The following is a 14654-nucleotide window of genomic DNA, read 5'->3' on the forward strand; positions in this document are numbered from 1 at the left end:
TGAATGTGGTCGTCTGCTTTCAGTCTATAACATTCAATGTGTGGCTTTATGTCTTCTTTAGCACTTAAAATACTATTTGTAAAACCCCTAATTCTCTCGTCTACCGCATTTGAACAGTCCATCCTATTGAATAACATAAAAAGACAAAGAAAAGGAGTTAAAACAGACCTTAAAGAAACAGTCCACGAGGCTACAGAGGAAATAAAAGTCACCTTAAAAGGTGAGACAGCCTATTTTCAGGCCCCACAGCTCCCTCCACTCCTTTCATTTCCGTTTTTTGTGAGTCGACTCTGAATCTAATCAACAGCAGAGTATCTCTCTCCTCCAGGGCTCCGAAGAGAAACAAAAACATTCTCGTACCATTAAGAGCCAGCAGGGGGCAGCAGCAGCGTGAAGAATACTCTGAGGTGCAGCGATCCAGTTTTAAAAAAAAAGAAAAAAAAGGAGAGTTCAGGAGAAGTCTACCATGGATCACCTCGTTCTCTCCACGCTTCCTTTCAGCAAGTGTTGCTCTCCTGCCTGGCCGTCTTATCTGGGGTGGGGTCGTGTCAGGCCTCTCCTGGCGTTGGTGGACTGCCTCTGCTGGGCGAGGAAGGACATGGCCTGGTTAGAGGGGCCGAGCCGCTCGCCAGACACTTTCTGATGCAACGCCATCCCCTGAGGAGGGGAGAGACAAAAGGAAGAGTGAAGAACGGGGGGGTGGGCGGTGGAAAAACAATGTGGAGAGTAAGGACTTGTGTCTCATGCAAATTCATCTCTGCAGTAAAAAAAAAGAAATCCTTGTTTGGCCTCGAATGTCTTTTACGAGTTTCATGAATTTTTATTCCACAGCAGAGAAAGAACAAAACATGAAAACCGTAAAATAATTCCTTCAGGCTTTTTACATGTTTTTATGCATTTGTACACTCACTTACCATGTTGTACCATGCAGTAATGATGAGTTTCTCCTCCTGGTCATGCCTGGCTCTGTTCTTCTCATAGTCATGCTGCGCAACAGATCATCATGCATTAGTGAGATTTAAAGAGCCGGAGTGACCTACTTTTCTCTCTTTGTGCCAAAAACATTCGTACCTCCAGGTGCTTGATTTTCCTCTCTCTCTCCGTCAGCTGGTTCTTCAGTGCCTGAACGCCCAGAGTCGCCGGCACCGGCTGCTGCTGCTGCTGCTGCTGCTTGGGATCCAGGGTTTTGATCACCTGCACACATTAGACGATCACCCCACTGTTTTTATTCCGCACATTCTTCTTCCTTATAAAAATCTGGCCCCTGCATTAACCTAATCTAGCACAACCTGTCTGCGGTCAAGATGCATTGTGGTTAAAGTAGGAGCCCGCTAATGTAGTCTCGAGCAGATGATGAGCGAGCTACTTTGTAACTCCACACCACCCATTTTCAAACTTCGGTGTCTTCAGACCATGTGTGTTTCTTAAACCAGTGAAAAAAAGAACCCTCAGCTTTTAGAGTCGTATGCTGAGGACAACATGTTCCGTCTAGGTGGACTGACCGTTCTCGCCTTCTCCACATAGCGCTTGTATCGCTCCTCCATCTGCTTCATGTCCTCGTCCTTCCTCCGCAGGCTCTCCTGGAGCTCGTCGATCTTCTTTGCCACTGAGAGGGGGGGGGGGAGATAAAGTAAGGAAGAGAAGAGCGGACACCGGCGACTGAAGCGAACATTGGGCAGAAAGGACTCACTGTTGCCGTCCACTTTGGGCTCCAGGTCGTCGATGACCTCTCTTTTCTTTTGGAGGTCCGAGTGAGCTTCATGGAGCTTCTCCCTGAAATAGTCACAAGAGTGATATTAATAATAATCACTTTTGTTTGGGACCCACACGGATGAATAACTTGTAAGGAGCAGTACTTACAAATGCTCCTCAAGCTTTTTCTTCAGCAAGGAGGACTTCATGGAAGAAGAGAAAAAAACACATTCAACTTTAAACTAACGCACAACGCTTTCTTAAAATCACAGATACACTCGGCATAAGCTGCTAAAAAAATTAAATCAAGCTGAGAGCTGAACCGTGGGCCAGTTGGACGGAGGGTGGGCCGTACTTACGATGGCCTGATTTTGGCAGAGTTGATCGACGGGGGCAGGCACAGAGAGACAGGCAGAGAGGGAGCAGGAGTTAACAGTGAATCACCACAGCAAACATGGGTTAAATGCATCAACACTGCAGTCAACAGCCAAGTGTTGTCAACAGTTCTCTTTTCAATGTACTCCATGTGGCATGCATCTCGTTGATCAAAAACATTGTTTTCACATGCGCACCGTGTTCTCAATACTCGGTCAACGTGATTGTAGGAAGCTGCTCTATGAAATGAGAGGAGTTGTGACAAAAGCGGGCAGAGGAGAAAGAAGGAGGCCTCCTGACTCACGTCCTCAGTCTTGCTGTCCTGGTCATGGAGCGCCTTCTGGAGCTCCTCGATCTGAGAACGCAGCTCTGAGATCTGCTGCTGGTTTAATCTAGGAGACAAACGGGGACAAGACAAAATGTCAGGAACAGAAAGAGCGAAAAGAAGAAGAAGAAGAAGAAGAAACGAATAACTGATAAATCAAAGAGGTTTAACCCTCTGAACCCCCCAAAACCCGCCAGGGTGATTGGAAAACATTTTTTCGTCAAACAACCACCAAAACTACACCGTTTATCACAACCAAAAGCTGTAAAAAAAAGTTATTATTGTATTATCTTGCCGAGGGTCCTTGAGGGCGTGTGTGACGCTTCCGTCAGAAAAAGAAGCCAAAACGAAGTTTCAAATTGTGAAATTTCATCAAAGAACATTTTATTCTACATGTCTCATTTAAAATCTCGCTCCAAATAAAGCGTTTGAAGTCACCAAATAACTAGGAAGTTATGATTGACTCGCCTGAGACCATGTCAATTGTTCAATACATAAAGCATGTAAAGCCTCCATTTTTGTCAAATACATTTTCAAAAGACATTAAACTTGTTTTTCTTTTCTTTTTCATGACTTATGGCATTATAACTGTTATTCTGCACAAAAGACATTCTTCTTCTAGGCATGGCTGTGCTGTCTCCACAGAGGAGAGGTGTGCACTGTGGGTGGAAGATGTATGCAAAGCATCGTGTGGATCTGTGTACATCTGCTGGAGGCAGTGTTCATCCGTTCCCCCAAGTGTGCGGCCTGTCCATTCACTGCTTCTGCTCTACTGAGCATGCTCAGTCCACTCCTCTCCTCCTGTTACTGTTGCTGAGGATGCTTCCCACACCCTGGGCCTGGTGTTGCATGGACACACACACACACACACACGCAGTCCACCCACATGTCCACATGCCCACAGGCATGTAAACACACACACACACACACACACACACACACACACACACACAGTCAAGGGACAATCTGGCTTTCTGCCGTCTGTCCTCCAGTCCAGCCCACACAGCTCAGTTGAGCACACAGTCCAGAGGGTGAGTTGACATTTAGGCAGATCTCACTCCTACTATCAGCCAAACAACCAGCTTAATGTCCAGGAAAACACAGTATGGTGACCTAGAAAGGGAACGATTGCCTAACACAACCACAAATGATTACTTAACCTCCTCCCCCCCTTTACCTGTTCTGAGTTTCCAGGGCGTTCTTGCTGCGCTGAGCCTCCTCCAGCTCAGCCTGCACCTCCACTCCTTTCTGCCTGTAGGCCTCCTCCTGGACGCACAACATCTTGTTTTCGCTCTGTAGACGCACCACCGTCTCCCTGTCCGAGGAAAAGAACATTGAGAAGCGAGGGGGAAGTAACAGGTGAGGGGAGGGGGGATACCGTGGAGGCGAGATGAAATGGGTCAGAGAGCGGCAGAGGCAAATAAGGTCTGGCGCGTCCGCCGCGCCTTTGTCCGACAACACCCAGGCCAAAAGTGAAGCGCCGGCATGTGTTGCTATTTCAGGGGCCGACTGCGCCTCAGACTAGAGACGGTGAATGTAGGGCACGACTGAGCTACTGATGGTGACACCAATGTGATGTCTGCTCCGGGTTTAGAGGGAAAATCTCATCGGTTACGCTTGAATACATGAACACGTGAACCCCTAAACCCATGCGTGTACAGACGTACTTGAGCTCAGTCGGCATGATCTCTGCAGCGAGGTTTCCAACTGTGACACCACTGTCACACAAGCCTCCTGCAGAGAGAGAAGAAGAAAGAGAGAGATTAGGCGTCTGAGGGTAACTTAACTCTATTTCATTAAATACCCCCAATTTGCATATTTTGCTTTTAATCCAGGGGGGAAAAAAAGTTGACACCTAAAAGAAATGAATATCAGTTTTAGTGTACGCTATATTTAGAATAGTTTTACCTTGCTGTCTTACAGATCTTCGAATCCCACCATAAACTAACAGGACTTTTTGTCAAAAGGAGTCTTGTGGCTTTGAAAAGAGCGTCGATAATGGCTTCAGTCACTCGTCAGAAGGGGCTGCCGGTAAGTTAACAGTGGTGAAAATATTCTAAATATAGCATTAACTCAAACTGATTTTCTTTTAGCTGGCTTAAGAGACATTTTGCTGGTTCCACAGCAGCACATTGCTCGGCTTCTGTGCTGGTTCTCCTTCCTGTTCCTGTAGGTAATACACCGACAGCCCACTTTAACATGCTGTTGAAGGAAAATGTATTCTACCACAAGTGGATATTTACTTTAGTAGTTATCAGTTCTTTGTTTCTGAATGGAGTGCAGTTACAACTCACCAGATCCACTGAGACACCTCTGCTGGACTTGTGCACACCTGAGCTCGTCGTTAGTCTCCCGCAGTGTGTCTCTTTCTGAGATCAGGCGCTGAGGAACGAAGCACAACGAGACACCTCGGCATCATTTCAGGCCGCTTCAGTTTGTACGTCATAAGCAATCTATAAATTCGAGAAAGTATGAAACTGCCATGCGTGGAATGGAACGCTTGGCTACCAGGTAGTTTAATGGTTAAGATGCGTACCACATAACCACAAAGACTGTGTTAGAGCAGCAGAGCACATGAAAACTGACTCAATGTCATTTTACATTTAGACTATTATGGGCAGTAATTGGGGGAAATCAGATTTACATTACCACACAAAACCCCACTGAACGTTGAGTTTCTTTTTTCTCGGCTCACCAGTACAAAGTAAATGTACACTTCATGGCAGTACAGTATGTATTCCGTATTTACTCCCACCAGTAACCGAGGACATTAATCACTCCTGTCAGTTTGCAGAAGGTGCTAGAATTGACACATGACGTGGGAGTCCACTGAAGAATACTATGGGATTTGCCTGGCAACAGTTCCCTCCTGCATGTGTGCGTCCTGCAATTGTCACAACAAATGTTGATCCACAAAAGACCGCTGTAATGAAGATCGACACCACAGCATGTAACGTGGTCCGGTATGACAGGGCTTTAGTGTGTGTGACGGTGAATTCAGCTGTACCACACTGATAACAAGCCTTAAATAAAAACTAAAGTGCTCATTCTTTCCCCACCGCAGCTGAACTTTTTATTTCCCGCCGACGTTCGCCGACTCACTTCTTTCTCTTTCAGCTGTGCGTCATACTTGTCGTGAAGGTTCTTGTACTCAAACTGCCATTTCTCAGCTTTCATGGCCTCCGCCGAGTGCTTGGTGTGGAGCTCGTGAGCCTGCAAGTCGAGGAGAGCACATTATCAGTCTGTGTTGGCGAGGGCCGGGTATAATGAAGAAACTGAAAGGTTTTCCAAACACGTGCAGAAACCAGACCGTGTTTACACCCCCCCCCCCGCCCGTTCCCTCTCCACAGCTTGCCTGTCTCTTGTAGGTGTCCAGCTGACTGCGGACAGCGTTGGCCCTGCGCAGCTCCTCCTCCAGCTCGCAGGTGCGTTGCATGTACACCGTGTTGCGCTCCTCCAGGAGGCGCACCTGCCTGCGCAGGTCCCCCAGATCCTCCAACTTCCTCTTGTACGTCTCCACCACCGATTCGAGCTGGTTCACCCGGTCAGACGAGTGCCTGAGGGGGAGGGGGGGGGACCGGGGGGACCGTGTGGGAGGCGTTGAGTACCAGCTCAGAAATTAGCTAAAAACACAATACATTCACATTCGCGTGTGTGTGTGCGCGCACTTAACTACTGAAAAGCAACAACTCTGACGCAGGCCGGTGTCAATGCATGAAATTCGTATTCTCGACACAGATGTCAGAGAGGAGCTGAATGGACGTCTGTGTGTGGGCAGAGTGGGAGTTGTGTTTCTGTGAGTGTAAATTGATAATAGATGAACTACTGCTTAAAGGAGAAGGCTGGTGTTGTTCTGCATTCTCGAAAATCCCTTGAAAAGATCAAAACCAACAATGTGTCAGTTGGTCCCTCAATACTTTTCTACTTCTTTGTCTTTTTTCTGCTAGTGAGTATTTAGGACGGTGGGTTTTGATATTTTCATGGGTTTTATTGATGGTAACAGGAATGTAGAATAACTCCAGACTTATCCTTTAAAAGAGACGAGAGATATACTGCCGCTGGTAAAGCGTCAGCTCAATAAAAGGACTGGTTGATTGAAGTTTCTGTGGTCTTATTAACAACAATTCCAGAGCTCAACAATTATTGTCAGCCAATATATTTCACATTTTCAGAGAGGGAAGATCTTTTGCATGGAAGACAATATTAATTCAAATGTAAAAAGCCCTCAATGTATTGTGTATTCCCTAGTTTGACATTACACAATCCCCAAAATGCTCTGCAAAGAACACAGAAGTGATTCAACGGCCACCAAGCGGGACTTTCTGAGGTTCGCTCGTGAGAAGGCCGGCGCCGTTTTCCCCACAATCAACTCGACTCGACTGGGCCGGGGAACTTGTAAGAACGCCAAAAGTGCGGCCTCACCTGAGGATGTCCATCTCGTCTTTGAGGGTCTGGGCCTCCTGCGCCAGGCTGGTCAGCTCTTCGTTCCGTAGCTGCAGGTCGATCACCTCGCGCTGCAGAATCTCTCCCCGCACACGCATGTCATCTCTGCTGTTATCCAGTCTGAGAGAGAGAGAGAGATATATACGACACCAGAGCAGTTGTTTGTGTAACTGAGTAAACTGACTGGGCTCATTGTGAGATACTAACTGGAGCAATATGATCCAGCAAAAGCATTTCATTTGCATGTGTACATGATGTTAATTATGCGAACTAAATACATCCATTATGTAAAGGCCCGAGTAGTGTTTGCTCATGCATTGCATACTAGATGGAAACCCTGGGCTTCATGGGCTGGTGCCAACACTACGCCATGTAACCCGCTTGTACCTGTAGTTCTCGTCCTGGAGCTGCTCCATCTGACTCTGCAGCAGCAGCAGCTTCTTGCCGGTGATGGCGGTGGTGGAGACGTCCAGAGAGTCGCAGCGGCTCAGCTTCTCCCTCAGCGAGCGCGTCTCCGCCTGTAGGGACGACTTCTCCTCCAGAGCCACCGACAACTGAGAGAGAAGCGCAGAAGACAACCACCGTGAAAGCAGGTGTAAAAGACCGGGAGAGGCGAGCGATGGAGGTGCGACAAAGTGACAAATATACAGCCGTACAAAAAGGGAGGGAGGAAGAGAAGTCCTCGACGCTGACTTAAAGAATAAAATATAATGCTGACATGAGCAACGGGCGTCTTTCTGAGAATAAAACACGACAAAAGCCAGAGTACCGGCACACGACGGATCCACGGAAGGAAAAAACAGATACACAGCGACACGGTCGCCACTTTTCATGCTTAGAGGACCTCGAACACATGCTTCGTTCTCATTTCACATGCTCAAGTTTTCAAGAGCTAGTCAGTCAGCTGGTTTGCGACGGGAACTTTCTCAATGGGGAAGTTGTTAGCAGTACCCTCAGGGTCAAAAGCCACATTCTCATGATTCAAAACGGAGGAATATGTAAAGCTCAGTGAGGACCATTATTAATATTGGTTACACTGTTATAGTTCAGGGGGGGAAGAAATGTTCCATTTGTTTCAAAGGAGTTATATTATGTCTGTGTCGGGCTGAAGTGAAGTTACAGTTAGACAAGCTGGCATTCCGGTATTAAAAATAAGGCGGAGCGTGTACTTACCTGCTGGACATCTTTCCAGTTTGAATACAGCAAAACCCTACACTGAACTTTAAGGACAGATTGCATGCTTTAGCAGAGGACCAGCAACAGTAAATAGCCTGCAAAACAACACAAATGACTAATCGGTAACGCGTGGGCTCAGTAAGTAAACAAACAGGTGGGCTGAGAGCGGTACAAATTATTGTTGGCTACCGCTCCATCCCAAGGCAACGTGTCAGTTTTATCTTGATGTTATGCAACTATTGACTAAAATGTATCTTTGAAACGCACAAAATTAGTCCCCTCTCAGTCAGTGGTGCAAAAACAAGCTGTGAGAACACAAACAAAAGTATATGGCAGAATAATCAATAAAGGGTCAGAGCAAAGAAATAAAATAGAAAGAAGCCGCAGGCACACACATTCAACAGCATGCTGCCACAGCACAGCAGAAGGTCAGGTACATCCAAAGATGAAATGAGAAAATATCACATTGTTGACCAAAACCTTCCATATCGACAACTGGTGACTTTTGGTCAATACTCATCAGTAATGATCACGTGGATATTATGACTAAGAGGGTGACGCAAGTAGTAGACCCGCTAGAACAGTCTGGTAAGTTCACAAAGTGCATCACTTTACTGTAATGCAGCCTTTAAAAAGGAGGAAAAGACAACATGTACGCCATATTAGGGCATTACAATATCCAGTCTCATATCAGAATACCGTAATACTGCCAATATATTGGCCATCCCTCTGGGAAGTGATTGTATATTACTCCAGAATCCCAAAAATAGCTTCGACGTTTGAGATGGTGCCAACAGCTTTGTTAGACAAATGGAAATTAAAAAAAGAAAGCCAAGCACCACTATGCCATCTTAAAGTTGGGATCCTTGTTATATTAATGAATTCAATCCCAGTCTTTGATACCATTTATTGTCAGCAGTTGTTCAGCAACAGCCATCTAAAGTATGTATATTCAGTAGCTACCTCTCTATACAGTAGTTTTAATTTGAGCGGCGGAGTCCGCCATTCCCGCACTGGGTTCAAACTGTTTGTATCTCATCGATATCATCCTCACCATTCACTGCACCAACACCGTATCAGAGGCCAAGGTTGTCTTTTTTTTAATGTAACTTTTTTTATCTGATGCATCAGAATGGAACTCAGCTGTGTGTCCATGTGTGTGTGTCTCCACACTTAACACTTTAATGCAACCTGCCTGCCTGGATACTGATCAGATATATTACACAGTCCAAAGAGCAGCAGTTAAGCGGTGGATGGATACATTTCTACTAAATTTTTCATAATAAAAAATACGTTATTTTGTTATTTAAAAGCAGAAGAATCAGGAACTGTTGGTGTTTCTATCAGCAGTAACTTAACACGACTCAGACAGCTGGTCTCAGCTGTGCTCCAGCTCCCGTTTTCCTCCACTCCATTTCCATTTTGGGGGGGGGGGGGGGTTAAATTGTCTGGATTGTGCCCACACGCGGTCCACACCTCGCTGTTGCTGATCGGATGCCTTGACAGTTAACACGTCCTGGCATGATCGGATGAAAAAAGTCCCATTGAAGAGACAAGTGTAGCTACTGCTAATGCGTTCTGCTGTAGTTTCACAGTAAAGAGTTCAACCCACGATACACAGGACAACTTTTAAATGTGACGCAATCACAGGAAATGCAGTGCCGTTGCCACAGAGATCTGCAGACAGCAACTGATCTTCAAAAAAAGGTGTCTACAACACAAGACAACAGAAATTCTGGGCGGTTTTATTTTTGGCAGGCGACAGGATGCACACCTCCAACTCCTCAGCAAGGACACCGACTTCACTTTGCCCTGTTGTGTAGAAAACTACAGCATGAAATCAGATTGCGGTTCCTCAAATTATAATGGAAAAAGCTCAATTATTGACCGATTTCTCTACCAAACAAATGTCGATTTGTTTGACTGCACGGTAATCAGATACACCAGTCGCTGCTAGCTAGTATATTTCTGTTAAAGGAGTGTTTGCTGCCCAAAGAATTCTGGGTCCTGTAGTATTAAAATGCACTTGATGTAACCATCAGTAACTGTGTGCATCGCCAAATCAAACAGGACTAAAATCACAAGACTTCTAATGACTCAGGAAAGTGTTTGCCAAGTAATACGTAGACGCCTTTTGGCGGACCAACCTGATGTTCCAGGTCTCGACAGCGCTGGCTCAGGTCCAGCTTCTCGTCTGCCTCTTCGCTTAGAAAATAATACTTCCTGGACTGCGAACACAGAACCAACAGAACACGAAGACAGGAGGAGATGACATACCGGTGGGCGGGAGTAAACATTAATAAAAAGGGTGAGGCAGAACATGAAAGAAAGATGTAACAGATCTGCTGAGTAAGGAGAAAAAAAGAAGTGGGAAATAAAGAGTTGCAAGTTTCACCTGGTAGTCGAAGTCCCCATAGGTCTCTGGGCTTCCTGGTTCCGATGAAGGCTCCTTTGATAATAGCTAAAAAAAAATAAGCAGTCACAACAAAGTCAATGATAAGCTCAAATTACAGGCAAAATACCCGTTCACAAAAGCAGTTTTATTGGGTTTTCTTTGGAATAACTTTGTTTCGAAAAACCCAGAACAGGTTTTGTTTTTTTCTCCACGTTCACGACATTTCCAGCCCTTATGGTTGCCAAGGAAACACTAAACATATGCTTGAAATACCTCAGAGTAGGGTTTCTGGGACTCTGTTCAGTCTCATGCTTATCCGGCTTTCTTTGATTGTGAATTAACCATGACTAAGAGCTGGGATTAATGCAAAGTAGAGAGAAACCGAGAGGATAAGCGAGAGGCGCACTTACCTCCTGAATGGCTGTCATCACAACGTGCTGGACAGATTCCCCAAGTGTCATTATCTGCTGGATTTGCTCTGTGTTTAGGAGAAGACAACAGAGAGCTGTGACGGTGCAGCCAAATGCAGATTTACACAAATATTCTCCTAAAAAAAACGAACCAGCACTGCATTTATCAGTATTTTCAGAGAACCAGTGCTCATCAAGCGGATGTTTGAATAAACAAACGATCAGTTTTTGTCTTTTCTGAATTGTAATTTGTCTCTAGGTTGGGATTGTGATCAGTTTATCAACTTGTGATGATCAGACCATGACTGATCTAAAGCAAGAACCACGTGATGCGAGTTAATCCTGTGAGATATTTTCACAGACGGCTGCATCCAAGTCGGCCCCCCCCCCCCCCCTCCTCCACACTCTACCTTGTTTCTTCTCACAGCTGACAGCACAGCCCAATACGAGCTGCACCAGCTTGCCCAGTTCAGTGACGTCTCCCATCTCTCCTATAAGGTTCACGTCTGGCAAGTGCTCATCCGATACCTGGTGACCGAGCAGCTGTTCGTGGAAGGTGAGGTGAGGATTAGGAGTGAATTTAAAAAAAGTGTACTAAAAGTGCCAAAGTTAGTAAAAAATAATAGTCCTCTTACATCAAGGTAATAGTCCAGCATGCTCTTCAGAATCTTTTTTAAGTTGCTGACCTGAAAGAACAAAAAGAAAAGAAAATTAAGAGTCACAATCTTGATCCTCATTTTAATGAGGAAAAAGGAAGTAAAAATAAAAGCCTAGACATCTTGGTAATTCTAGGTGGCCGTAAGGTATTCTGTCACATCCCGCTGTTTCACAAATTACCTTGAGGCGCCAGTTGTCCCCGCTCTCCTCCTTGATCCTGCCGAGCCACGTCTCATTAAACCAAGAGGGGTCTCTGTTAACGAGAGCACAAGAGAACTCCGGTGACGATAAGGACGACACATCTCTGGACATGAAGATTCACAGAGGGCCACGGGGCATTGAGGGGCCACGGGGCCTTCTGTTCCGCTGCGCACGGTGACATTTAAGTAGAACCATCACATGTCGGAAGGAAAACCTGCGAGATGCGACGCTCTCGCAAGACGGTTGCGGTTAGGCATTGACGTTAAATAGTTAAGGAAGTTTAAGTGACATAAAAAGAACATTTGCTTTGATTCATAAATAGTTATGTTCATGTCTATTTATCTGTGTGGAACACAAATGTCCCACGACAAGTTACAAAGGTGATCGGGTCTGGACAGAGAGGTCTTATTTTTTTTGAGTAGATCGATGTTTTAACAAATCCAGACCGTTGTCTTTAAGCGGTTTAAGTTTTGCATAGATAACGGCCGTGTGCAATTCAAAAAGTGCAATTTAGTGCAAATCACACAGATAAGCAAATAGCAGTGAGAAGGCTCTGAATGAACTCCTACCAGCCATTCCACCCAAGCTCATGCCGCGCACTTAGATAATCAAACTAATTATAATACTACAACTAAATACATAATGCCAGCCCTTACATTCTGTGCAGCACGTGTGCAATGGCCACTCCACTCGTCAGGTCCTGCTTGCTGTTGCATGACGGCACCTGAAATGTCTGTATCTGAAAGATGAAGACATAGAGAATCAGTGGAGGAACCTTGGGTGAAGCTGCTTATACACTTGATGCACAGCCACATTTCATTCAACGGTAATCCAAAGCTACACCAGAATAAAACGCATACACTTTGATGAACGTGTGAATGTGGGTTTAATCGTTCGATGTGTGGAAAAACCTCCACAAACATAAACTCCTCTCGGCCATTGTTGTAAATAGTAAGTGGGTGCATACAAAGAGATATTATAAAACTGTCAAATACTGCAGGTAGAAGCAAAAACTGGGGTTTTGTCTAAACCCATTCAGTCTTTCTTTCTACTATTTATACGACAGATGCTAAGAAGTTACATGGGTACAGTCCTACATAGCAAGCTATTAATATTAGCTGGAGTCTTAGTTTAGTCCTATATTGGCCTTTGAGTGGAAAAGTGCCAAACAGGTGGGTTTTCCCTGCTCTTGAGAGGTGACTATGTTGGATAACCTAACATTACTGCGTGAGTCTCTCAGCTTACACTAAGCTGTTTTGGTCTGTTTTTCTGGCAGTCAACGTTGCTGACACCACAGTCAGTTTGGTGCAGATAACAAGCTAAAACAGACCACCGACAGCAAACTTCCAATAGGTTTACCTAACGCTAGCTAGTTAGCTTGGCTGGCTCGCGACGGTTAGCTTCCGAACTCAACTTTTCTCGCTTGTGCGTTAACCTACGTGGTCAATAAAACGGATATTTATCGATTAACGAGGCCTACACTTGCAAAAGAAACGATTAATTTCCTCCTACATTGGCAACACCTGCTGTCACCTGTTAGGCGGTTAGCCTTCGCTAGGACACCTCGCTAACATCAAACTTACCCAGGTTAGCAGTGAGTCACACAGCTCTGCTTTATCCAGACTCATTGTGCTGTGCCCAGTCAAAGCCCACAGCAGCTTAAGGGGGCGATGGATTTGGCTTTCACGACTTTTTATCCACCGAAGTTTGTTACTCTCTCCCTACACTTTCCACGTCAGTCATTGTTCAGCCACGGCCTCTTGCTGCTCCTGCCCTCCTTCGCGTTTCAGCTCCTGTTATCCAAGTGGGCTTCCGTATTAAGAGCGTTCTCATGGAAACGGATTATGTTGTTTGTGAGCTGCGGGTCAGCTCGTCTGGTCATGATATGAAACAACAATAACGAAGACAATAATAGTCTGCTGTCTTTTTAAGCTCTCATAATCCCGCTAGCTTGAATGCTGAGGACCCAATAATGAACTTCGTGATTTTTATTTCATTTATTCACAATTTAACGTCAGCCAGCTTATTGATGTGAAAAATCTCTTTTTACGAGTATTCTGGACAAGATAGGTGAGAGTGACAATGGGGTACAGATACATATGAAACAGATACAACAAATACATTCATCCCTCGAAATCAGAATTAAAGAAAAATATGGCTATAAAATCAGGAATAACATTTCTAATAAGATCATTTTACATGAATTCACCAAAGGTGTACCTTAAAGCAACCCCAGAGACATCTAAAACCAATATTATCTAATGAGACTAATAATCAAAAATGCCCCCAAAATATCAGCAGCCAACAGAGAGAGAGCTACCAGTTAATACCTTCGACAAGACTAAGTGAGAATCCATCAAAGCTGGTGGGAAACACTCGGAAAATTGAGAAATGCCATCTTTTCACCTTAGTAGAAAGAAAGGACAGTAGTTCTAGGCTACTATTCAGATATTTATTTGTTTAATAAAGAAAATCTCAACATTGAATGGAGGCCAATATCTCTGTTGGGGCCCCCACTGTTTCCTTTTTGCTATATTCAAAGTTCCTTAAAGCACCACTGGATGGCTCTAGTTGACAAACAGCGATTGAAAAAAGCTTGACGCACAACTGGCTGCCCCAAAGCTCACTGCCCATGACAGATGTTTTGTAAAATCTTAAGACATGTTCTCTAAGTAGCCAAAATGTGAGTTTTAAGACAGCAGGGACAACATAAATAAATCCTTTAGTTTCATTTATTTTTTGTCAATTCAATATGTGACACTTCCTGTGAACATATGTTCCACAGAAAGTCTTTCTCGTTTGGCCACGAGGACCACCAGGCTGTCCTGAGCATTATCAGAAGATCTCCAGAGTGGGAGTGTACTGACCAGGTCACACAGGATTGCGATGACTTTAGCAGGTTTCTGTCAAACGCCTCTCTCTCGTATTATTGACATGATGTCACTCACGTACTCCCTCTCCCTGGCAATCTGCATTGCTC

At 45.0% G+C, this 14654-nt stretch overlaps 1 protein-coding gene across 2 annotated transcripts; it reads right to left on the bottom strand.

Moving 5' to 3' along the window:
- Positions 1–396: 396 nt before the first annotated feature.
- hook2 (hook microtubule-tethering protein 2) lies at positions 397–13442 on the bottom strand. Of its 2 annotated transcripts, XM_079177239.1 has the most exons (22): positions 13258–13442; positions 12331–12413; positions 11654–11726; positions 11452–11502; positions 11227–11359; positions 10817–10884; positions 10407–10472; positions 10159–10239; positions 7223–7389; positions 6815–6955; positions 5748–5949; positions 5495–5605; positions 4687–4774; positions 4060–4126; positions 3570–3707; positions 2372–2459; positions 1861–1895; positions 1691–1773; positions 1503–1606; positions 1072–1194; positions 915–986; positions 397–657 (listed from the first exon to the last, which is right to left on the bottom strand). In XM_079177239.1, the coding sequence occupies exons 1-22, from the start codon at positions 13300–13302 to the stop codon at positions 529–531; spliced, it is 2148 nt and encodes a 715-aa protein (XP_079033365.1). In that variant the 5' UTR covers positions 13303–13442; the 3' UTR covers positions 397–528. The 2 variants fall into 2 exon arrangements, 1 of the variants encoding a protein (XP_079033365.1); XR_013767474.1 differs by lacking the exons at positions 397–657; positions 915–986; positions 1072–1194 and having other exon boundaries at positions 1548–1606; positions 2052–2459.
- Between the last annotated feature and the right edge of the window lie 1212 nt (positions 13443–14654).

Source organism: Pholis gunnellus (genome assembly GCF_910591455.1).
Source record: "Pholis gunnellus genome assembly, chromosome: 17".
Lineage (NCBI taxonomy): Eukaryota > Metazoa > Chordata > Actinopteri > Perciformes > Pholidae > Pholis > Pholis gunnellus.

Bases quoted from the DNA above. Each gene is read 5' to 3' on its own strand.
- hook2 (XM_079177239.1), bottom strand. From the start codon at position 13,302: ATGAGTCTGGATAAAGCAGAGCTGTGTGACTCACTGCTAACCTGG. The intron at 1,607-1,690 runs GTGAGTCCTTTC...CCCCCCTCTCAG, and splicing joins GCCCAAAGTGGACGGCAACA to TGGCAAAGAAGATCGACGAG. The intron at 658-914 runs GTAAGTGAGTGT...TCCCCTCCTCAG, and splicing joins TTACTGCATGGTACAACATG to GGGATGGCGTTGCATCAGAA.